General features: G+C 39.3%; 1 protein-coding gene across 4 annotated transcripts in view; it reads right to left on the bottom strand.

The window, feature by feature from the left end:
- The window catches only part of sdk2 (sidekick cell adhesion molecule 2), a 123,198-nt gene that overhangs the window by 52,022 nt on the left and 46,864 nt on the right, over positions 1-24,312 (bottom strand). For 2 of the 4 annotated variants that reach the window (XM_015396146.1, XM_015396144.1), the window contains exons 2-4: positions 3,936-4,098; positions 929-1,035; positions 574-721 (exon numbers count right to left, since the gene is read on the bottom strand). In XM_015396146.1, the coding sequence (XP_015251632.1) occupies positions 574-721; positions 929-1,035; positions 3,936-4,098 (418 nt within the window). Of the gene's footprint in view, positions 1-573; positions 722-928; positions 1,036-3,935; positions 4,099-21,606; positions 21,810-24,312 lie in introns of those variants that run through there. The other 2 variants (XM_015396145.1, XM_015396143.1) reach the window with 2 other exon arrangements.

Below are 24,312 nucleotides of genomic sequence, written 5' to 3'. Positions count from 1 at the left end.
CCGGTGATTCCTTTACAGTGTTGCCTTAGGAAAATTGCATATCTAAAAAGTTGGAAATCCAGTAGGCATAAACTGTAGAGTCACCCACTGAACTCCTGACATACACTTAGCCTCTGACAGATTCATACACAAACATGCTCACACAATTACCCGTTCACAACTCCAACCAGGGAAGGAGCTGTCAGTCAATCATATCATCAATTGAGGCCTTTTGTCGAATTTTGTATAATTGGTTCCCCTGCTGCCTGATCCATGTCTACCCTTCAATCACTCTGCCTGCAAAGTCAATGGGGGGAGGGGTATAATAACCCACTTTATAACTGAGAGGTGATTCAGTGACGAACACAAGACTTGCACCAACGTTCACTCATCAGCTATTCTGCTAACCATGGTTCACAGTGTGAGGGGGAATAGAAGAAAATCAGCAAGAAGTATTGAACTTCTTAGAGCTCCCTGGTATTAAAAAAAAAGAAATTCTGCCACAGCAGCTAGTAAATTCACCATTATCTCAATAACATCCAAACCCACAAAAGCTCTGCTCAGTCCAACAAAAAGCAAACTATGTGGACTTACATACGGCTGCTGGAAGGGATCTTGCGTCCATCTCTGAACCACGTTATCTGGGGCCTCGGGAAACTGTGTATCCGCGGTGCGTGGATGAGAGCTCCTTCACCCTGGGAAACAGTTTGAGATCTCTCGCCCTCCACAAATCCGCCCATATCTAGCGGACATGAAAAATAAATGAAAGTGAGAGAGTAAAAAAAATAAAGACGTTTGCACCACAGGGAAGTAGGAATATAACAAAACAAAAAAAAACAATCATTATAGATGTTTCCCTTTAATTAAATCCAGTCACATCCTGTACTTTCACAAGAACAGCTTCATTGCCACAATCTGAATGAAAGCATGAAAATAAGACATCACTCACAGGCAACTTGCACCTCAGTGCTGCACTGCATTATAGCACCCACTCGGTTCCTGACGATGCATCGGTAGTGGCCAGCATGCGAATGGTCTAGTGACTGGATCAGGTATCTAATGAGCAGACAAAACCCAGAGCATCATCAGCGTGACGAGCAAAAGACATTTGTCATCTTGAGACTTTTATCAGCCATGTTAAGAATGCTAAATTAATTGAGACATTTAACTAGACAACTAAAATACAGCTTGAACGATGTGTAACTTAAGAGGCAAATATTCTATAACACAGAAAGGAACTGCGGATGTGACTCGATGTACTGTAGTGGTGAAGCAACGGAAAAGAGACAGACGCAGCTGAGTTCCAGACAGGCGGGATTCACAAAACCCCCTAGTTATCCACTATCGTCAGTCTTTTCAATCAAATCATACAACCACCTGTCATGTGTTTAAGACAGCCACAGCTCTGTCTCCCTTCTGACATGGTTTCATAGTAAATGTTTGCTGTGTTCCCTTGTGTGTGTACTTGTACTTGAGTAAAATATACTTTTTTTCAATTTTTTTAATGTGAAGTGAGTTTGATGTAAAGTAAGGATCTTTTTTTTTCTCTCATTACTTTTGATAATAGAAAAAAAATAACAGAGGAACACAAAAAAATGTGTTCAGATTATTTCATTTTTAAGAAAAAAGCTATTTAAACCAAACCAGACCTTTTATTAAACAGTGAACAATCCTCTCATTAAGAAAATAATTATCTTATAATTTTTTTATAATTAAATCTTTACTAATGCTGAGATTGATTTCACTAGCCACATCCTGGCTGACTAGTAACTAATCTGAATTTAGAATAGCTTTAATAAAACCTGTTGACAACATGAAGTGGACTGAAAGATGTCATAAAGCAATACATCATGCTTTGACCTACAAACGTTTATTCAGATGAGACACAAAGTCAAAGAAAGTGTTACAGAGCCATTCCTTAAGCTCTAAGGACTCCAATTTACAGGTATGACAACCGTTTTCCAGAAATGGATAAAAACTCAAAACAGTTGAAGACCTTCCCAGGAGTGGAGAAATCTACCACTAAAATGATTTGCTGCATAAACGTGCAACCCAGAAGGTCACAAAAGAACAGAGGGCACCATCTAAAGCACTACAGGATTTACTCGCCTCAGTCATAGTCTGGTGTTAATGATTCAGTGAAAAAGAGACAGGGCAAAAATGACATCAATTAGAAAGTCCCAAGTCCACAACCACCACTGATAAAGATCACCCACAGAGGAAAGTCTAAATATAAAATAATGCTTCATGATGATCCCAAAGATTTTGGCAAATCTGTGAAAAAAGTTAAACTTTTTAGATGGTCTTCAGCCTGTTACACCTGATGTAAAACTAATAAAGCATTTCAGAAGAAGAAAAAAATAGTGTGATCTTGTTCTTGGGCTGCGGTGCTTCTGCAGGACCTGGGTAAGTTGTTTTAAGGAATCAAACCATGGATACTGCTACCTACCAAGAAAACTAAAACGGGCTGTCTGACTATCAGATTGTGACCTTGAGATAAACCACACTAAGGTTATGCAGTGGTAAAACTATCCCGAATGTAAGGAAGCACAGTGTAATGGGAAAAATGAAACACCAAGATGGAAAATGGCCTGTACTTTGCACTTTATAGTGCTTTTTCAAGGCGGGAGGCTTGACCAAAATGCTTAGCAATAGATTAAGTCATTCACCTATTCACCTACACCTGTACGTGGTGAAGTGTCTTGCCCATGGACAACCTTGAACAGACAACCCTTTGGTTGAAGGGCAATTTCTGTTGTCAAATGAGAGCCAGGTTGGTTTCGATAGCTTTTATTGGCAAAAAAATGTAATCACCTTCTTTCTTTTTTTTTTTTTTCTTTTGCTTATTTATGAAAGGTTAATACTTAATACTAAACATTATTTGATGATGTAAATGTGAATATAATAATAAAGAAAAAAACTAAAGCAGGACAGAAGTGCAAACCATGACAATTACCAACTCTGTTAATTCGGATGTGGGGTTTGAAAAAATGTGTGTGTGTGTGTGTGTGTTTTTTTTTTTGGGGGGGGGGGGGGGGATCTGATTTGGATTCCAGTTCCCTTCTTTGATCAAGGCTGGTGAAGAATAATAAGCAGAGGGCTGGCCTGCAAGGCAAACCTAGAGAGCAAGCCATGTGAGCAGCCAACTGCTGTTGGAAGACAGGAAAGAGATGAAGATGAGGGGAGGGGGCAAAATATGTACGGGAGGGAGAAAAAGAGCTAACGGATGCTATGTGAGTCTGCTTGTGTGATAGCCGCGATAGGAATCAGACAAGCCAACTAAGACTGTTTGTCCATGTCTTAGGCTCTGGTCAGACTATGAATAAAGTCCTGAAAACGAGGTTAGAACTGGATAGAAGGTGACTTTCACTGCAGACTACAACTGTGACTGGCGGGGACACACACAGAGAGGCCGTGTTAGTGCAGACAGAAGCTTCTTCTTGCCACATCTTTGGTGTTAGAGGAACTCTCCATGACGGTGTTAAGAGGCTCCAAACGTGTAATATAACAAGTCAAAGAGAGCCATCCTGTCAGTAAAACACCGTCTTTTGGCTCGTAGAGCAAAGAAGCCCACCCACACTGCATGGGATGATGATAAAAAATATGCAGTGTTGTATTCTATTACCAGCATGATAGTTTTGACAAACCGAACAGGAGAGGAGTGAAAAGATGCATTATCTCCTCACATCTCTGGATGCCGAGTACAATGTGAGACACAAATCAGAATAAATCTGAAACTCCCTAAACGCCCTATGCAAGCTTCCAAGGATGATATGCATCCAAATATGTGGCGAATAAATCCATGCAAATGAGTTTGAAAATGAATAAAATGAGCAATTGTGCTATTAGTTCAAATTAAACGCTGTTAAAATGTCTTTATGTGGTGAGATATGGCTCCTGCTGAATAACAGCAATGATAACAGAATCAGTTCTAGAGCCCAAGGCAATATTCTCACCTGTATTCCAAGGAGAACCTTGTGAGCTCACTGCCATTGTAGATCCATTTAAACTCGAGAGGCCAGCTTCCCTCTGCCATGCAGGTCAGGACCAGACGGTTTCCCTCCAGGTGAACCTGGGTTTGAGGAGGATCCATCTTAAAGTATGGTGGAACATCATCTACTGGAAGAGAATTAGAGAAAAAAAAACATATAAAACAAAACATATGACTAGAGGGATGTAAAGTGAAGCAAAAGGTGTTGTTTGCTAAAAGAAAAAAAGAAATCTATGATTCTGTAACTCATGTGAGAAAACTCACAGCAAACCTTAGCTGTTCACAGGAAATAAGGGCTCAGAACGAGCCATTTCCATTTTTCTTCTTCGCTTATTATGAACTTGAAGGTCAACAAAAAATATTGCCAAAAAGCACATGGAATAAATTGCCACTGCAAACGCATCATACTTTTTCCCCTTTCAAATTGAAATGTGCTGGCAAAGAGGTGGAGGAGCAATTTGTGCTGAAAGGAGGGTTTAAATGAACACTTCCATACCTCTAAACTACTAAAAAGGGGATGGGGAGGAAGATGGAGTTGAAGAGAGGACTGAAGCAGAAATAGACAAAGCAGATGGAGGAAAAATATAGCAATCTAAAAAAATGTAATGCAGGCAATTTAGATGAGGAGAGAGTAAGGAACTAGGAAACTATGGGAGGTGGCGATAGAGGAAGGGGTTGCTTTAGAAAACACAAGGTTTCCTAGTCTTAAACTCTGCTCTCTGACAGGATGAGTTATGCTTTGTGCCTCTCTTCATTTATCTTTATAGTTCCCTAATGCAGCCAGATTATACAAGCCCCATCTGCAACACTGCACACAGCCAGCACAGCCACATACACAAAATAAATTAATATAAAAAAAACTTTAAGGTGCTCTGCAAAAGTCTGAGCTGAGTTTAGAGACAAAGTACTTTCATTTGAGCTGATGAAAAAGGCATGATCAGACCTATTGATCTGTCTGCCTCACCAGCCATGGGCGACACTGAGCCAATTGCACCAGTGTTTGTGCCGGGCTAATTAAAGTCTATATTAATAGTTGCAGCAAGCCACGAGGGCCTGAAGCATGCATGGTTCAAAGTGTGATACAGCAGCTACCTCACTGTCATGGCTGGTCAATGGTGTACCTCTTTAACTCTCCATCCCCCAGAGTTAAAATGCACGATCTATGATAGTGGAAGCTGACCGTGGAGCGGTGGAGCAAAGTTAATGTAAAGGTATTCCCATAGAGCAGGGAAGGGAACACAGAGAATGGAATCTGATTCAAATCATAAGTAAAATAATAAATGTGGATCTCTGTTTTCCAATAAAGGCGGTCATGTGAGCAGTAGGCAAACATATAACACACACTCCACTCACTTACATTATTTGTCTGTAACATGCTCCCCTTTAAATCATAAAAAAGGTATAAATAACTATAGCATAACTGTTTTACCAAGCAGTTTCTATTTGTTGTTTGGCAACAATCCTCCCCTCCCTGGCTCATCTTGCCCCGTCTATCACCCTAGCAAGGACTCAAAAACAAACACCATAAAACCTAAAAGGCACTTCAAACTGATCCTTGGCTGAACCCTAATAAGGGAGCCATCCCTTCTTATTTTTTTTTCTCTGCACACAAACCGCTGGAGTGGCAGCTATGCTGTAATTCCATCCAGCACTAAATGCATTTGGACCTGATACACACACGATTCCCAAACACTCCCCTTTTGTCTGGACAAACACACACGGGCAACAAGACTGAATCAGAGGGCCCAGCGACTGTGTGCACTTAGCAACTATATCAACAAGCTACCATTAGGTAGCTGGACGTGCAAAGCCAATACCACAGACACACATCAGTCTCCTGAGACGAGGAATCTACATAATGCCGACTTAGTGATGTCAGACTGTGGAACAGGGAACCGAGCACGCTCTAATCTCCTCTGTGGTTACCTGTGCTATTCATGTGATCACATTCCTTTCTTTATCAAATGACCAATTAAAACAAAAATCTGATTATAAGTCTCTGGACAGTGCTTCTGTTTGACATTTGTGACTGGTTTTTACATTCAGAGTGTAGTATAGGATTTGAAATACAAGAACAAGTATTTCAGAGAGGGCAGAAAATCAATGTTTAGCATTTAAAAAAACACAGAATCAAAACCCAATTCTGAGCCATGGAACCCCAGAAAAAAAATGTCCTGAGAGAAACAACAAAGTCAAGTGTTTTGTTTTCTTTGAGGCTTTGAGCGCTTAAGTGACCACAGGCCATCAACCATACTCACTGCTGAAACAAGACAGCGCCAAAGCCGTCTGCTCACTGGTCTCTCTAAACTAATGCGTTACCAGTAAAGAAACTCTTACCATGCCCCAATCCTGCTTTATCATTGTATTTTTGATACTCACAGGGTTTGTTCCTGCTGTAGACTCTGCATTTGATGGCAGTGGCAGGATTATTTGTCTTTGCAAGTCTCAGCCATGGATAAGGAATGTATATATGTAAAAATATGCTGTTTGGGTGCATATGTCAAGGTCGTAAAAATGCATGACTATTTTTGCTTATTTATGTGAACTTTTAAATGCATGGATTTCATGCAACTGTAGAAAGCTCTAAAATTAAATACAGTGGAGTGCAGTATAAACAGATATTGCAGCCGTCACTATAGTGGCGCATTGGTCTTCTTTGTACTACGTCAACAGACAAAAGCAAGATTTTTCACAATTCCTTGCTGAAAATTTCAGCAACATATAAAATGCTACTTTTTTCCTTTTTAATTGGTAAAACTATCCCTTTTTTAGAGACCCAGAAAGACAAAACATTTAAGCATTTTGTGAGATGCATACAGAGTAAATAGCATATTTAGTGTCCTGCTGAAATGTCTAATAATTCCTTGTGCATTGTAATAATAACAGAAAAAATCAAGATACTATATTTGTGCATGATTTAAAATCAGTTTGCATAATTTGACTTAAACATTTTTAGTGTAAAGTGCCTTGAGATGAGGTGTTGTGAGTTAGCACTACATAAATAAACAGAACTAAATTTGAACAAAAGCAGTTTTTGAGAAAAAGAGCGGTTCAGCAGCTCTGCAGTTGAAACAAAAGTTTAAGATTGGTTCAACAAAGTCAACAAATCCATCCATCCATCCATCTGGAGGCAGCTGTGACCATCTCTAATGGTCTTTTGGGGAGAAACAAAATGCACCCAAGGCAGGTGAAAAGTCCATTGCAGGGTGGCAATAGGACACACAGGACAAAGTGTTATGTACACAGAGACCTTGAGGCAGTATAAATATACTTTCCCACCTAACAACCATGTTCTTAGACTGTGAGGAGAAGTCAGAGTACCTGAATCGTTTGAATTTAGGGCAACATTGCTACCAGATAAGCCATCATGCAGCACTAAAGCATTTTGATATATATATATTAGACTCTTCTTGGATAAAGCAGCAATTCTACTTCAGTAATTTCATCTTCTTGTAAATTTCTGAAGTCTCACATCTTGAATGAGCAGCAGAGACACCTCAGTAAAAAAAGAAAACATTTCTATAAGTTCCTAGCAATACTGGGAAAATATCTAACTTTGAATCTCTTAACAGTAACGTCCATAATAACATATTTCTGTCAGTGTGATCTCATAATATTTAGGTATGTTGCATCAGTCACCCAATGATCACAGATCATAGTACATCAAGTGTGAAACTGAACAACTCCGATCACGAGGCACATTTGCTGAGTAATCCAAAAGTTGGAGGAGCAGGTTTTTTTTTTTTACCTTTACAGACATCCTCTATAAGGTGTATTCCATATACCTTTCTGTTTTTTTAAACAAGGAATTTTATATAATCCAACTGAACAGCAGTAGGGTTCCTACCTAAAGGAGACATTGATCTTGTCATGCATTTTCAGCTGCATTCTTTAAAGGTAAAGCTAGAATTTTTCCCCAAAAAAGACAAAATTGAGTCTAAACAGAAAATTAATATCAGTGTCTTGAAAAAAAAGCTGAGCAGAAAAGAAAAAGGCATTGGTTTGGAGGGTAGATGAATGCCCACTGAAAGGCTGAATATCCAGATGGAACGCAAAAGGGGAAGTCCCTCTTGACTTAAACTCCTCCAGCACTATGACTGCAGATAAAAGCCAAACGAACCGACAGATCACGAGAAGACCAAAAACTGGCAATAGAAGGACCAGGAGGGCTTTTTAATGTGGCGGCTGTGCAGAGCAGCTGCCCTCCGCAGCCAATCTGCACCACCACAGCCCATTCACCACAGATATAAAAACACCTTATTCTAACCTGACAGCTGAGGTTGAATGGTGGCATGACTCCAGTCGGGTCCCCTGCTGCATGTACAGAATTTTAATGGCTATGAGACAAAGACCACAGGCACTGGGGCAGCTTTATATACCAAAGCCCATTGTGCTCCCTGTTGCACCATGCTGGCATGCAATCACACAGACTGTGTTCACATTCAGCTTTTGTCTTGTATTATTTCTCCTGTTTTATTTGTGCTTCACCTCCTAACCCCAGCTCTACAGCAACAGTGGGGAGCTTCTTGTTCCTTCCTCTGTTTAAACCTCTGCTACCTGTGTTTGAGCCTTTGTAACCACATCCTAGATGGATCTTGTCAGTGTACTGTACAACTGAAATAGTGAAGTAACAGTTCAAAGTAACAATTAAATCTTGAGATCACTTACATTCTCCAACTTTCATTTGATATGATTATTTACATTTTCTTTCTCTTCTGCATTTTCTTTACTATACACACACATGAACATAACGTCTCTGTATCATTATGTCAGTCCAATCTAGCTGACAGGGGACAATGTCATCCAGGTAAATGTAGAAGTATCATTTAGCCTCTGAAATTGGTCTTTAACATGTGACATGGGTCATAGCAAACCTCTCTGATAGGGGTTATGCAGCTGTCACGGCAGTGACCTTGGCCTAGTAATAGTCCAGTGAAAGTATAATGGCCTAAAAGGTTTCTATGAAAGCACCCAGAAAGCAACTAGTCTAAAGTAATGCTTCCCTTGGGAATACAAACAATACATCTACACACACTTGGATTGTAAATTTTTCTCTGCTATTAATTTGCTGCTTTACAAGTTTAAACTCGAACATTCAGGCAAAGAAACTGAACCCTTAAAACAAACAAAACACCCAAGATGTTAACATATCTTGTATAACCAAAGCAAACTCTGAAAGGCAGGTCAAACACAAGCAAGTGTGACATTTTTTTTTTGTCTCCATGACAGCAGGTAGCTATTTACAGTCCATCTCCAAGGCGCATCTCGAAGGATGCTAATATGAATGAAAGAATTAAAAAAGAGCGTACAGGGGAAGTTGGAGAGGGCAAGAACAGGGACAGTGAAACAGATGGTGTGAAAAATGCATGGTGAAATGGTTGAAATCAACAGAACTCACGAAACACTGAGGAGGCGGGGTGATACAAGGAAGAGTTGTGGAAAAAGAGAAATGAAAAGAGAGGGAGGGGTGTCCTCCAACAACCGGCAGCAAGGTGAAAGGACCCATTACAGTGGAAGCCAAACAGGCCTAAAGACAGGTAGAAGAGATGGAGAGCCTCTGCGTACTTCTACATTCATTTATAGAAATGGCTCATGGATCTGCATCTGCATGCTGAATGAGACCCTCTGTCCATCACAGTTCAATGTGTCCCAGCCAGTTCTCCTTCCTGTATTTACAGCCTCTAAATCATCATTGTACAATGAAAGCAAGAGCTCTGTTCGCATTATGAGCACAAATTCCAGCTTATATGTAGGGTAGATTGGACTCTGCCAGGGCTAACCCTTGTCAATAGTTTTGTTTATCAATAGGATCTAAACATTATTTGCAAAAGGCAATGATCTTTTACCGATGATGTGGTTATGCTGACACCTGCACACCGTTAATTTCATTATATATCTGAGCAGTCAAATGTTAAAGCCAAAACTTGAGTCTGAGGCGATGTTTCTGTGAAGTAACTGATCCCTCCATCAAGCATGTACAGTAGATGTCCTTCTCACAAATCATGGTTAGGTGAGGTAGTAGATGGATAAAGAGATTAGGGCCTTACTTTGGAAAGATTCATTCAAAGATTCATTGTATAAATAACAAGATCCTGGAAATAAGCAGCTGAAATTAGCTTTCTCCACAGGGTGGCTGCACACTGCTTTTGAGATAAAGCGAAAATCTCCATCTCCAGATTTGTGGCTGCTTGTCTGCATCAAAAGGGATCATCAAAACTGAATGCCTACTTTAAAGTTTTCTTTAGGACATTTCTTGGAAACTAACTGGAAGCTAACCCTGAAGCCAAACAAAGACTTGATGGAGAGACTATGGCACTCATGCAAAAGCTTCAATCTTCAAAGTTCGTAGAAGAGAGAAGTTGTGAAATGTGCACTGCACAAAAAGTTCACATTTATGAATGCATGGGTTTACTTGCCACTGCACATATTTGGTCCATTCCAAAAGTTTTTAAAAACAATCCACTGGACTTAAGTTTCCAAGTTTGAAGACATTTCGTTTCCGGTCCAGGAAGCTTTTTCAGCTCAAAATGTCAGAATTAGTGTTGAGTTCAAGGCTTTATAGAGCGGACCAAAACAAAGCTTCGTTTTGGCTTAGAAGACATGCAAATTTAACCTGAAGAATGTGTCCACCCCTTAGGAATGGGGAGTCGTTTGGGTTCCATTGACTTGTACTGTAATGCCATGACCAGATCCAAGATGATGGCCTGAGCTAACTAAAATAATAAGTATTCCTTCATTATGTGCCACTGGATCAGTAGGATCATTGAACACGTGCTCACTCTGAATTCTACAGTTGGTATTGCCCCCAAGCAGTGTCCAGACTGTAACTGTTCCAAAAATAACAGTTATTGACATGCGTGTGATTGTCAACACTTTGTCCACCTTAAAAATAATTACTCTAGACCTGTTAGGAACTGATACTGTTATGAAAACTTTGTGTTTTCAAGGAGAATGCAAGTCCCCCTTAGATAGATTACATGGGTCATTTGTGGATTAATATATACCCTTTCAGTACAACTCAGTTTTATATTTCAAACATTCAAGATTTTGTGCATACACACATTTATATATTAGGCCCCAGGATTGTATTTCTTTTTTGGAATGCTTTGGGATTTCCCAGAAAGAGGAGCAAATTACTGGGGAGAAGAAGGATTTATGGGATTCCTGATGAACCTATTACCCCGACGACAAACAACAACAATTGATGTCCAGATAAATCATGTTGGTTCTGTCTAAATTTAAAATCTTTAGGATAATTATTGTTGCTACAATGGCCATATAAATCCATATGTAGTTAAACTGATTATTCAGAAGAAAATATTAAGAAAAAAAAAATAGATTTTCTTGTTAGTTTGTTAAAAATGTTTTTTTTTTAATGCTCTGTCTGCTTTGATGTTGCAGAAAAAGTCCTCAGGTCCCAGTCGATGAAAAAGCCTGAATCCCAGTTGCATTTAGTGAATTGCCAAGGGTTAATTGATGTGTAATTGATGAGATTAATGGAGGTGTAATGTACCGCAGTGACGTATCTCGGATTGCACTCGCCTTGGGACTGGGATTGGCGCATGCTTAGGTGTGCCTGCGTGTCTGCAAGGGCCTGTGGCAGCACAATTAGAAGCAGTACTTTAGCATCCAGCCAACAAATGGAGATTTAATTAGGAGTGAAGACGGAGCGGGAGGCCGGTCAATCGGCAGCAGATTGAATTATCTGGACACACAGCGTATAGCACAGACAAATTCACAGCCCCACACAAACTCAAACACACACACATCCCTTATCTGTGGAATCCTTTGCAGCCTCACTTCGCCTTTAAGAAGATATCACTATACCTCTGTGCTCTGCTTGTCTGAAATGATCCTACTTTTGACAGAATCTTTTTCTCTCCATTTTGATTTCTCCTTTCAGTTTCTTCCACTTAAATAACAGTTTCCTTTGTGCATGTTGTGGCAGTCTGTCTTACTTGGCGACCATGATCTGTTCCGATACAGTAATTTTTATTTACTCTATCCTTACCCTTTCAACAGTTGTCATCCCTTCTCACGCATTCAATCACCATGTCCTTTCTATCTTTGCTCTCTGCCAAGAGGTCTCTTGATTTTATTCAGTCTTTTTGTACTTCTTTTGACACTGTACCATCAATTCCCTAGTCCTGCTCTCTCATTCTCCCCGGCACTAACAGTGTATTGTACAGAGTACCCAGGGACTTGTCTGTGATTTCCAGGAGCCTAATTAGCAAGTCCAGCTTCTGGCAGAGAGCACAGCTCAGAGAGCAGCACAGGCACTAGGCCCAGCCTCAATTAATGAGACCTCGCACACCCAGAGCCACCATTACACGCCCTCTGCAGCATCCAGTCTCTAGCCGGCTCAGCCTTGTCCGACGAGCAGTGGCGAAACCCCAGCTGAACAACTGAGGCGAGATGTGAGAAAGTTATGTCTTTAATCATCAAGGAGTAGTCACAGAGTAGCTTTGTGGAAGATAAAGCAGGGTTCTTGTCAGACTTTGTGGCACACAAATAAGATTTATGTCTCAGAGCTGCAGTGAGCTGTGAACATATTCTTGCCAGAGACAGACTGGGTAATTCCTGAGTTTTTAAGGACAAAGCTGTATTAAATTGTTAGGGATGTGGAAGCTTGGAGAGCACTTATGGGGTCGCACACTAAAAGAAATGGCCCAGGCTTCCAACTTGATTTAGTGATGGTGTTATTTCCCAGGCGAGACAGATGGAGGGTAAAGTGTACATTCTAACTTTCCTCTTTTATCTTTTCAACAGGAAGGAAGTCTCTGTGTATTAAAGTAAGCCTGGGTTCTCATTTATATAAAAAACAAAGACAAAGCAGAGAAATTGCAATAATAAAGAAAGAAAAACTGGATAAGAGGAACACCGTCCAGCTTTTTCTTAGTGCTTGATATATTTGGAAATTGGCCTAAGTGAATTTGGAAAGTAGGACAAAGCGTAATGTAATAAATAAAATAAACAAACGCATTGAAATGTGAATTCCACAGGGCCCTGGGTCATTAGAGTTAATACTGTGCGTAATGCCATCTGCTGTGATTGTTTACAACAGGCTAGATAATTAGATCCTAATTAGTGGATGGTATGGTGGGGGAAACTTTATTTCACGCGCGCTGAGATGGAGATAATCAGATGCACCTGTGAAGCTGTGTTGCCTGTCCATCCTGGGACCTGTGGGCAGCTCTGTGAAGATGTAGCTATTAGACAGGTCCTGATTTAATTGCTCATTGCTCCAAACAGAAAGTGTGTCTCCTTCCCCTCCCATCATTAACATATAAATAGAGTTGTATTTATTTGGAGTCCTCTTGACGTTAGCGAAACCTGGGTTCTACTTGTTCTTCTTTGTCCCACATTTTGAGTGCATTTTCAGCTTAGTGTGTTTGTCCGTGTTTAAGACATACTAAATATTCTCAGGCAAAATGCATGGACTCAAAATGCCATGTCCCATCCCTGCTTTCCTCACCAACTGATCTCTTTGAACCTCTGAATGAGAGCGATGCCGCTGGCATGCTAATAGTGTTCTGCTAAGTGCGAGGTATCATGGTGCCTGCCACTATAATGTATGCATGTGGAAAAGCTGGTGATTGTGATTCTTATCAGTGTGTCAGAGTGCATGGCTGCCAAACGTTGAGTGGCAGGGGCTGGCAGTAAATGCTAATGGCACAGAGCAGCTGACAGAGAAAAAAAGAATTATCACCTCCTTTCATTACATTTACACGGCCTGCTTGTCATTCCCCCTTCCTTCCGCCTGGCTCAGGCGTGAACAGCAATCAGTGTTAGGAATGTTTTATTTACCTGGTTTGTAGTAGACAGATACCCTTTATCATATAATTTTATGATTCAGCTTCATTTTTTGGGATCTCACAAAGTTCTATTACTCATAACAGACCACTGGGATACAGTTAGATGTAAAGCATCATTTTTTTCTAAGATCATCTTGGTATTCCAATTTTGATTAAACATTTGCCACTTTTTACAGTATAATGCACAAATAAAAGAAGAGATTAGAACAGAAAATCCCTTTTTTTGTCCCACAATGGGAATAAAGTTGAAAAAATAAATTTATAATTGATTTTACTTAAAACATGAGACCACCAATAAGCTCTAGAGCTGCACAAAAATCTAACATACATACATCTAACGTACATTAGCTTCAATTGTTTACACTTATCAGTATTTTTGTTGTCATGTAAAATCTTTCTGCTTTGAAATTTTAAATATATTTCATGTATGCTTTTGTGTTTATGCATCATTTAACTGAGTTTTTAACTGTTTTTTGTATCTGTAATTTTAAATGTTAAAGGTAGAGTGTGGAATAATTACAGGGCTATACAGACTTTTATAGTAAAAATCATCCACATGGATGTCATTTATTAACACCTATGAACTGAATGTCTCAATTTTTATGTTAGCCTTGCCTTAGGAATTGCTATTTATAATTAAATAATAGTAAGTTCATATTTGTGGAGGCAGACACCTGTTGCTCTACGGCAGCGCAGAGCTGACAACTAGTGACTGTAGAGAGACCGTCATTACGCTGGATTGGGACTGCGGCAAGTTAGGCCAAGATATAATTCTACACAGACTAATAAAATACTATTTACAAAATTATGTATGTAAAGTAGACATACACAGGCCTCGACCTACATTCAACCGGTTATAATGAAGACGCCCGATTTCAAGTGCTGGTTGTTGCTTTTCATTGTTTTTTTTGGAGCAAACTTGAATCTTTCTCCTGCCCTCAATCCATTTTTGTTTTGGTCAGAGTGCCCTAAACAGGGACGAATCCCCTGGACAACAGAGGGAAGGGGAGCCAGCATTCCTGAGCTCAGGCAGGTGCATCGGGGAATCAGTGTTAGAACACCAGCTTAGAGAGCTCCATAATCAGGACGATAAATCACCACATGCATGTTTCCAATGTGCTCCAAGTTTATGTGTGTCTGAGCAAAGGACCAATATTACAAAAGTCTTACACTATTGTAGTACCGCTAAAGGAATACTATCATTGGTTAATTTACAGAATCTTAGATTTATTGGAATACATTTAAATGTACTAAAAAGGCAACATCCTAAAAAAAATATGACTTGCTTGCAAGAGATTCATAAAATTTGGACCTTCGGAAGTCTGGTTTATCTTTTTGATTTCTGAAGCCTAACGGTCTCAATTATCTGTTCTAAAGATTAAATGCATTATAATTGTGTGGAATTTCTAGCCATATTAAAGTAAGAAAGTCAACAGTTTCCATGTCTGAAATTGTTTTGGAGCAAAATGTGTTTGTTAATTGCAGAACTAAAGAAAAATACCTTCTAATGTGTTATGTTGGTAAGACTTATCCTGTCCTGTGTCAACACGGGCTGAGAGACCACACAGAGATGAAGGCAATAATTTAAAAGCAACATGGTCTAATTCTATGCTATGTGACTCATTAAACAAAGACCTTTCAGTGTTTTATTTTACTACCCCAATTCTTGTAAGACAGACTTTAAAGTATAAATTAAAATGTTGTGGATATTATAAAATTATAACTCATTCAAATTAAATTTGTAAACTCTTTATTCCACTGGTAAAAAAAAAAAATACAATAAATGTGATATAAGACTAGGAGTAAATGAAAGTGTGGTGGGGTGGTTAGTTTTCTTCTCTCTTCTTCACTGTGTTCTGAAGAGTAGCAGGATCATCACCTTTGCAAAGAGAGAAGGACTAAGGAGCACCCAGTCCCAGCTCCTAATTGAGACCTCTGGAGTCTAAGAACTGACAGAAAAAGCCTTGTCATATTGCTGACCCTCTCCAGTGCACTAAGGATAGGCCTACATCCTCTATTTTCCTCCATCATCCCTGCAGGAGTAAAAAAAAGTCCTGCTCTGTGGAGATTTGTGACAGCTTCAGGCGGAGCCACAAAAGCCGCCAGCCACTTTCCAGGTCACACAACTCACCTCTTTCAGGCCTCCACACTTTGTTTTTCACGGCTTCCACATCTGTGAAGCGTATCACTGAAGAAGGACAGAAATACTCCAGGAATCACTCAAGGAGGCAGTCTAACCCAGCAGGCAGACAAAGATCCAAATCCCCCAGAATTATTTAATTGTGCTATTTGGCCGCTCTAACATGTACAGTATTCACAACACATTCCTCACCTGAATAATTGGACAAAGTAACAGCATCTATGTGAGAAGCTCACAGCGTGGATAAACATTAGAAAAAGAATTTTTATTCAGAGATTCTAATTGTTTGACTCTCTTCACATGATCCTTTAAGATGCTTTAGAGCAAGAAACATGACTTGTTAAAAGTGGCTGAGCATAATAACGCCCTATGTGAATATCATAAAATTATGCATGCTGAGAGTGAAAATACTGAATAATGATTAGATGCTAATGCTGACAGACCACATAAGAAGATGAAAGATGTGTATTTCTCCTATCCCTCTCTGATTAGGTAAGTACTCAATTTAAGATAACAAAATGGAATATTTCTCCTTTAAATTTGATTATATACTTGTTATACGCCCACAATCAAATTCTCTGTATACTTTACCCCCATCTCTCTTTTTAAGAAGCCTGTCATCTGTTCATCTCATTATTACCAAAAGTAGCCTATATTTCAACATGTAAGTATTGCGTCACTTTGATCGGCAAATATTAAGCTGCCTTGTACAACAACACAGCCAAGTCAATAGTACTCACAGCATGTGTCACATAAATACAGCCTAGACCTCAATTCAAAGTCACATATAAGTGCAGTTACACTATTGTTACATTAATAAAGGCAAGTAGGTATAAAGTATTATACCTACTTTTATTATACCCACCTATTAAACTAAGTGTTATTATAGAGATAGATGTTTATTTACCTACTTGTTATAATTTAGCGTAATGAAAACTTTCTGTTTACCTGACTAAATTATTAAATTATGTCTTATTTAAAAGTTAAACTGGGCACAAACCATTAATTCATCTAAAATATTGTGAAAAAAACTCTGACATAGTTTTAATTCAACGGATGACAAAATTTGCATCCTGGGAGGGTCTATGTAAAGAGGCAGAGGAACAACGGAGGCTGAAATAAGGTTTGTGGGTTCAAGACTAGCATCCGATACAAACTTTGTTTTCAATCTAAGAACTAAATAAGTTAAAATGTTCTCTAAGGCTCATTACTGCACTACTGCATAAAAAAATTTGCATTCCACGTCTTTTTTCCTGGTGCGGGGGGGCTCAAAGATACAACCTCATCTTTTGCATAGAATGCTGTCTGATATTTGAGTCTAATGATGTTTTTCTGATTTTGTTCTTAAGGTTAAACTCCAAACATCACGCACAGAGTGAATACACTGATGTTGAGTAGGTTATTTTCTCCCTCTTTGGATAATAGGAAAGAGTAAAAAGTAAAATCCACTATGTCTCAGTCAAAGTTGAACTGTAAAGTGCCTTGGGATGACTTGTGTTGTGAATTGGCGCTATATAAATAAACTGAATTTAATTGAAATTGAAAGTTGAGATCATTAACCTTGCACTTCCATTTCATATGCAGAGTAATGTAAGGTAAGCAAAGTATTAAGAACTCCTATCTAAACCTATCTTCACAGCTATTTGAGTCTTTGTACAATGTAATGTATATCCTAGAGATTATTATAAAACTTACATAAATAAAAATTTAATCACCATGTCCCATCCGGTTAATGTATTCAGAGAGCCCTTTTTTTCCACTTTTCTCCTGCTGTGTTATTGAAATGTTCCCACCACTATTCTAACTAACACACCGTTTCAAAAGAAAAAAAAAAAAACCATGCTGGTAATTCTCTGAACTTTCCCCGCCTCTGAGGACCTACAAAGCAGTGGGATTGACTGTAGCTGGCTGCAATCGCACATTTAAATGAGTGTGGACGATCAAGCAGATACGGCATAAAACTGCTGGCACCCGAGAAAAAGCATGAGCGATTTGAAGGCTTAATGCGGCCCTCCACACCACATAGAGTTATAGCCTGCGATTTGCATCATAAACGTCTGTTAAATTTCAACATTTGGGGGATGAGTATCACTAAATTAAAACGTAAAGTAGAGCCAAATGCGGGGATGTAGGAGTGAAAAATTCTTTTTTTTTTTTTTACATTTTATTTTTCTAGTCATGATAGAACCTAATTCCACATTACAGTATTTATAAGCCATACATAAATACACATCAAATGGCTTTTTTTTCCCCCAGACATCGTAATCCCTAGATAATCTTCATCCACACTGTGAGCTGCAATAAATTGGAGACGATTCTCAAACTAACATATTTACATCAGTCCCATTAGTGAGACACTGAGCAGATACTGTTCACAGATTGGCTTCAGCTTTGAAATGCCTTAGGCACTTTAGATTTTTATTGGAAGCACTTTAACTTAGTGTGCAATGGTAAGTAATATGCTTTAATACACATATAATACAGTGGATTATGATTGTGGATATTGTAAGTAATCAATTTGATCTATTATTAGTCTTGTACAGTATTAAGTAAATAACATATTTAAGCTTGAACATTACTCTGGGGATTTTTGAGACAGTACTAGTTTATTGGGATTTGTGTAATGATTTAGATAAAGAAGTGTTCAACTGTGAGGTGAAAGAGACATAACACATGATGTCATATATTTTTTAAGTATAGGAATTGAAAAAAAGATTCTGGCTTGCATCTCTGTATAATGATCATTATTTAAACAACTGACTGTTGACATTGACTGTTCTTGTTTGCAAATCAGCACGACCTCAGGTAACACCCACAAAGCTGCACAGATAACTTTGAGTGTCAAAGTACTTCAGCTTTTGTAATACATATGCCACCATAGTGCATGGAACATAAATCTGCCACAGAAGTTAAGAAGACATAAGAATAAGGGTGTAAATAATGAACAGAAGAGAGGAAAGAGGCATTTGACTAGACAGAAAACAGAGAAGCAAAGTGCTTGAGTATTACATTCAGAGTAAATTGAATCATTTATGAAAAAGATTGTAAAACACGACAAAACTTTGAAGTCTGCTGTTATTGTCAGTTGTGCCAGCTTATGCATGTTAAGGTGGTGAGGTTTAACTTGACTTGCTTGCACAAACGAGGTAGTTTGCAGCCAGTTAGGCGGATAGGGGGTAGCGAGATGCGGGTGCTGTGGGGGGCAGCATTAAACTTATCTAATCTGGGAGCAGCTATGTGACGCCTTCATCTGGATGGGACCCCCTGTCTGATCAAGAAGTATGTCTTGTACCAAACCAGGCTTCGTCTAGACGGGGCTTCAGTTAGACCTGATGGAGTACATCTTAAATAATCGATTTTCAATTTTTCCTTCTTCTTTTACTATGCTGTCAGCCCTGTGATTTTTTTTTTTTTTTGAGAGGGGTTATTTGTTAGTGCTCAGTAGAAACCACAAAGTAATACCGAGCAGCTCCCAGATAATGAAAGTTGAAGTTGTCTTTGTAAAAACTGCAGCCAAAGAGTTCTATTTTGCTGTGATGGACTGGAAAGTGCTGTGTGTGATGTCCAAAGATTGAAATATTGTTTCATGACAAAATCCCACTGTTTGTTCCATAACAATCCACTCTGCCTTAACTGAAGAGCTGTATTCATTCAGACTACACACAGGTGGATAGTATTTACTAATCAGAGCTCGGGACAATTATCTGCACTGAACTCTATTAAGTCTTAAAGAATAAGTGTGTGCAACACAAAAGCATACAATACCTCTCTGATTTTTCTGTTAAATGTTTGTGGAATGTTGCCTCCAATATAATACACTGAAGAAGTCCTGGATGATATTAAAAAATAAATGGTATCATACTATGTAAGGATTCTCATGTATTTAAAAAATGTGTTTACTTTGTTTTTTGTTTTTTTCCCACCACTGGTCTTTTATATATTTGCTGGCAGCTTTTTTTTTTTCTTACCACCAGGAGTACAAGGCTTCAAATCAAGGCTGTAATCAAACTAAATCACTCTGTTCCACAAATCACACAATATAGGAATAAGACGGTATGACAATGTGGAAAAAGAGCAGAAGAATGTACATCAATTCTGGCCGTGCAAACCGCAGCTCATTAAAATGGAAATAAAAAGGAATATACAAACTTTCACCTTACGTCCTTATCAAAAATAAATATTTTAAATTGATTCTATTAACACTATAAATACACCAAAATTATTTGGGTTTGAGGAAGTACACTTTTACATTGAAGTAAGGTTCTATTTTGCAACTTGACCTCATGTCTGATGTTAAAAATTAAAATAGCTTTGTTTCCAGTTCACTTTGGAGTTGTTGGTGCACTATACTGTTGGATAAGCAGTTGGGCTGAAGAATTAAAGTATGGAAAGAAATACCTCAGATCTATTCTAATAAATACTTTCTGCTGCAGAAACTGAGTAAGTTGCTAGAATTACAACAGCGACAGAAACTCTCCCTGCTGTTAGCAGATCTCTTAGATTGTTATCGTACTTTGCTACCTAGCAACCCCTCAATCAACTCCATGCTCTGCAGCGCTTCTAGCGGTGAACAATATGACACAGATTGATGCCTGTTAAAGCCATACGGCTGTTTTCTTAGCTATGCTATGGTGGTATATGGAAAAGTTTACTCTATGACAAATTACAACTGATATACTGAGAAGTGAGGGTATCAGTACTTTTGGGAGGCACTGTGTTTTTCTATAAAGTCCCAACCATCTGTACCTTCACTGCATATACATATTGGCTTATTTTTCTGCTAAGAAAGCTTAATCTGCAATAGAGGATGCATACATATAGTTGCATATTTGCATATGTGCTCACATCTCTCCATGTAGATTTTAGGTCTTCATCAGATTAAAGAAACACGCATGCACTCCACAGCCTTCTAACGACAGAGAGATCAAAGCCCAACATGTCCCCAGCTGAATTGAGGGGATCATTAGTGATGGGTCAACAGGTCATCATTAGCCAGCTTGCAACCCTTGTAATCATGCTGACACTGCTCATTGTGTGTGTGCCTGTACCTGTGATCATCAGATGCATCCATATTGCTCTCTGATCTCTCCACAGAGCGTGGGCGGTGCATGGGTCTCTCAGGCGGCCCTATTCTCCGCCGGCAAATGCCGCTCTACTGGTAAGAGTTGGCCTCGTGCATTGCACCCCCTGCCTCCATCAACTCACTTTCCATCTATTACGGCCCAACAGGATGATCTTCATGGCTGAAGCTCATTGTAAAACCCTGGCCCCGCTGATTCAATAGGCTCTGGAGGGTTCTGACAATGACCAATTCACTCACGACTATTATTCATCACAAAACCTTTCCAGCGCTCCAATAAAATCCACCACCCACCTTTCCCACTCTGTTTGGTATGCTGTAACAATCCATCACTTCCAAATGTTCAGTAGCGTATACACACAAACACAACCACTCTTTCTCATTCACACACACTCACACCAGATTTTTTTCTTCCAACTCCACTGAATAAACTCTTTCTTACTATTTTGGTGCAGCCCTTTTCCTTCTCTCAGCAGTTTCATATTCATTCTTCCTTTCTCAAAAAACATTTGCTTCTTGCTCCCCACTCCTCCCCACCAATCTAAAACCACAAACTGCTATTTTCTTCTGCCAGGTCTGTCGTTCGTTCTTCCTTTCTCACCTTCAGATGCCACCCATCCGCTGCCTCCATGCCTGACTGCTTTGACAGGCCTGCGATTCAGGTGGGGGGGATTTGATCCCTTCGTGGTGCGCTGCACCAGCAGCGAGGTCCACTCTCAAAACCACCGGACGTAGAGCCCCTGAGCCACCAATTAAAAAGTCATGAAGGCTTTTAGGGGCATGCGGGGTTGCAGTCTCCCTCACTACTCTGGATTGGCTGCCTGAAAATAGCCTTTGTGTTCCTGAGACAACAGAAGAACTTGGAGGGAGGTGGGGAGGTTGCAGGTTAACAGAGCAGCAGCGCAACGCGTGGGCAACGGCTTTTCCCCAGTGCTCTAAAGCAGCCCTCTCCCAGTCCCTAACCTTCCTTAATCTGATAAAAAAACACCCACTGCTCATGCATGGTTCATGACTGTCCCCTATAAAAAACATTTGTTGTAAATAGACTATTTAATTGTGAGAGACAGCTGCCTAGAATATACATTAACCAGAGATAAAACAAAACTAATGGAAACTAATGTAACCTCCTCCCTATGAAACAGAAAAAAGCACCCCTTTTTCACTGCGTTTTGATTTATGTATACAGAATCTGATGGAAAATGAGGTGTCGGTGTGTTCTTTAAGAAAAATAAATGGACCTATTTAGAACAAATGTGTGTGAGCCAGTGCATCCTCCACCTTGAATGCCTTCCAGCACATAAAAGCAGTAGGTGACCATTTGCATCAAAGAGGCTGCAGCATTCATTCGTATACAACTTTATATCTGTGAAACAAAACCTTGATGGGGTCATTCAGGATTCAAAAACTTAGGTTCCGATCAAAGACTAAAAAAAGGTAAAGGGATAGAATATTACGCTTATGTTGGGTTACAGTATAGTGGAGTTATTATTTGTATATAATAGCTTCCAGACCTTAAGGAGACGGAACATGTTGCAGAGCAGGCGCAGAACAGAAACAAAATAGTCAGAGAGGTGGGACGCACAAAAAAATAGTAAACATATGTGCATTTTCTGGTCTTGTTGTTCAAAATTACCCACCAATGATTGGCTGAACAGGTGAATCAACTGATTGCTATAGCCGGCAGCCTCCACCAATGTGAATGTACCGTAAAAGTCATTTGGCTAAGAGCACAGCACTTTTACTGATTAGCTGATTGAGGGTAGATCACTTCCAATGAGACCTGGGAATCCTGTGAAAGTCTGAAAAATCAATACAATAGCATACATTCCCTGCCTTCACAACATACAAAAGCTCAAACTTTACTGTTTTTGGGTTGTCAAGTTGCAGTCAATGAAGAAGAAGGCTGATGCAGACAGTTGCTTCTTCCAAGTTGTCTTGTAAACATGCTGAGTAAACAATGACAAGGATAACAGTGGTGTTATGGTTTGTTCAGTATTTGCTTGTAACTTTGCATCCGAAAGACATACACATTTCTAGATTAGATTATTTTAGATTACTATATCTAAATCAATCAGGGTGTTTGACCAAGTCTCAGCATCACAGAGGTCTGATAAATGATTTAATTTTATAGATATTCAACATAAGAGATGTGATTTCACAATAAGAAATGTTAGCTTGCCAAACCATAAGAGCACCTAAGTTCCAATTATCTATTTTAGATCTTATCTGTAACTCTAGACCCAACATTACCTTTTTAGTTCTAAGAAGGTGTTTCATTGATGAACATTGGTGCAGGGGAAGGACTTCATGTCACATTACCGTCCTCTGAGGACATAACTACCCACTGCTTTTGTAAATATTATGGTTTTAAAATGGTAAATATCTAAAACTGTTCTGTAATTCCTTTAAATTACTAAACTGGCTCTATTAGAAAACCCACAATTAGAAAACCCGAAACTATCTCTTTAGTGTGCTTTTTTAAAAGAAAAATGTATCCCTGACCTTCTGACATTACTTTACTTCTATCAGCAGAAGCCATCATCCATATCATTGTCACACACAGCAGTCAGTCTCTAATGGAATCAATAGAGCCTTCCAAATATTTACAGGACAAGAAAGCCTTAAGGCAATCAATTCCAATCTATAGAACGATAGAGGGTTCTACTGCGGCTGTGTTTCAGGTTAGAAAAATCAATAATGTCAGTTTCTTCAAAGGAGATGGACCATAGAAAAAAACCCAACCTGTGGTGGCATCCTTCAATCTCTCACTGAAAATCTTCTCCTTCCATCCATCATTCTGACCACTGTGATGATTCCTTTTTTCCGAAGTCCGCGTTTGACATCACAGGGTGCAACTCCCCCGTAGGGCGTCAGAAATCGCGGGGAGCACAAGCAACGAGGCAGTGGGAGACAGCTTTTGAAGAAAGAGGCAGCGAGTGGATGTGACAGGCTCTCAAAAAGCCTGCAAGATAACAGCATCTGCCTCTGGAAGTCTTAACAGGTAGAAAGGTAAAAGGAAGAGGGTAAATGGAGGGCTGGGACGGCTTGGCAAATTCTCTGGATGATTGGATGTAAAAAAAAGTATGTTCTTCAGGTTTTGCATACATTTTTTAAGGCAACTTGGAGAGCAGGCTGAGTGACAGAGAGTGAAGCAGGGCAGAGAATGAGAATTAGGGTATATTAAAAACAGATTGCTTCCATTTCTCTCTGGGGGAAGTTTTTTTCATGCATGGGGCTGTAATTCCAAGTTTATGCTCTGTAGTAACTAGCTCGATAAAATACATCAACCTAGCACATAAAAAGTGAA

The sequence above is a fragment of the Cyprinodon variegatus genome, unplaced genomic scaffold, assembly GCF_000732505.1.
Source record: "Cyprinodon variegatus isolate N-32 unplaced genomic scaffold, C_variegatus-1.0 Scaffold778, whole genome shotgun sequence".
NCBI classification, from domain to species: domain Eukaryota; kingdom Metazoa; phylum Chordata; class Actinopteri; order Cyprinodontiformes; family Cyprinodontidae; genus Cyprinodon; species Cyprinodon variegatus.
This window is presented reverse-complemented; position numbering and strand designations above follow the sequence as displayed.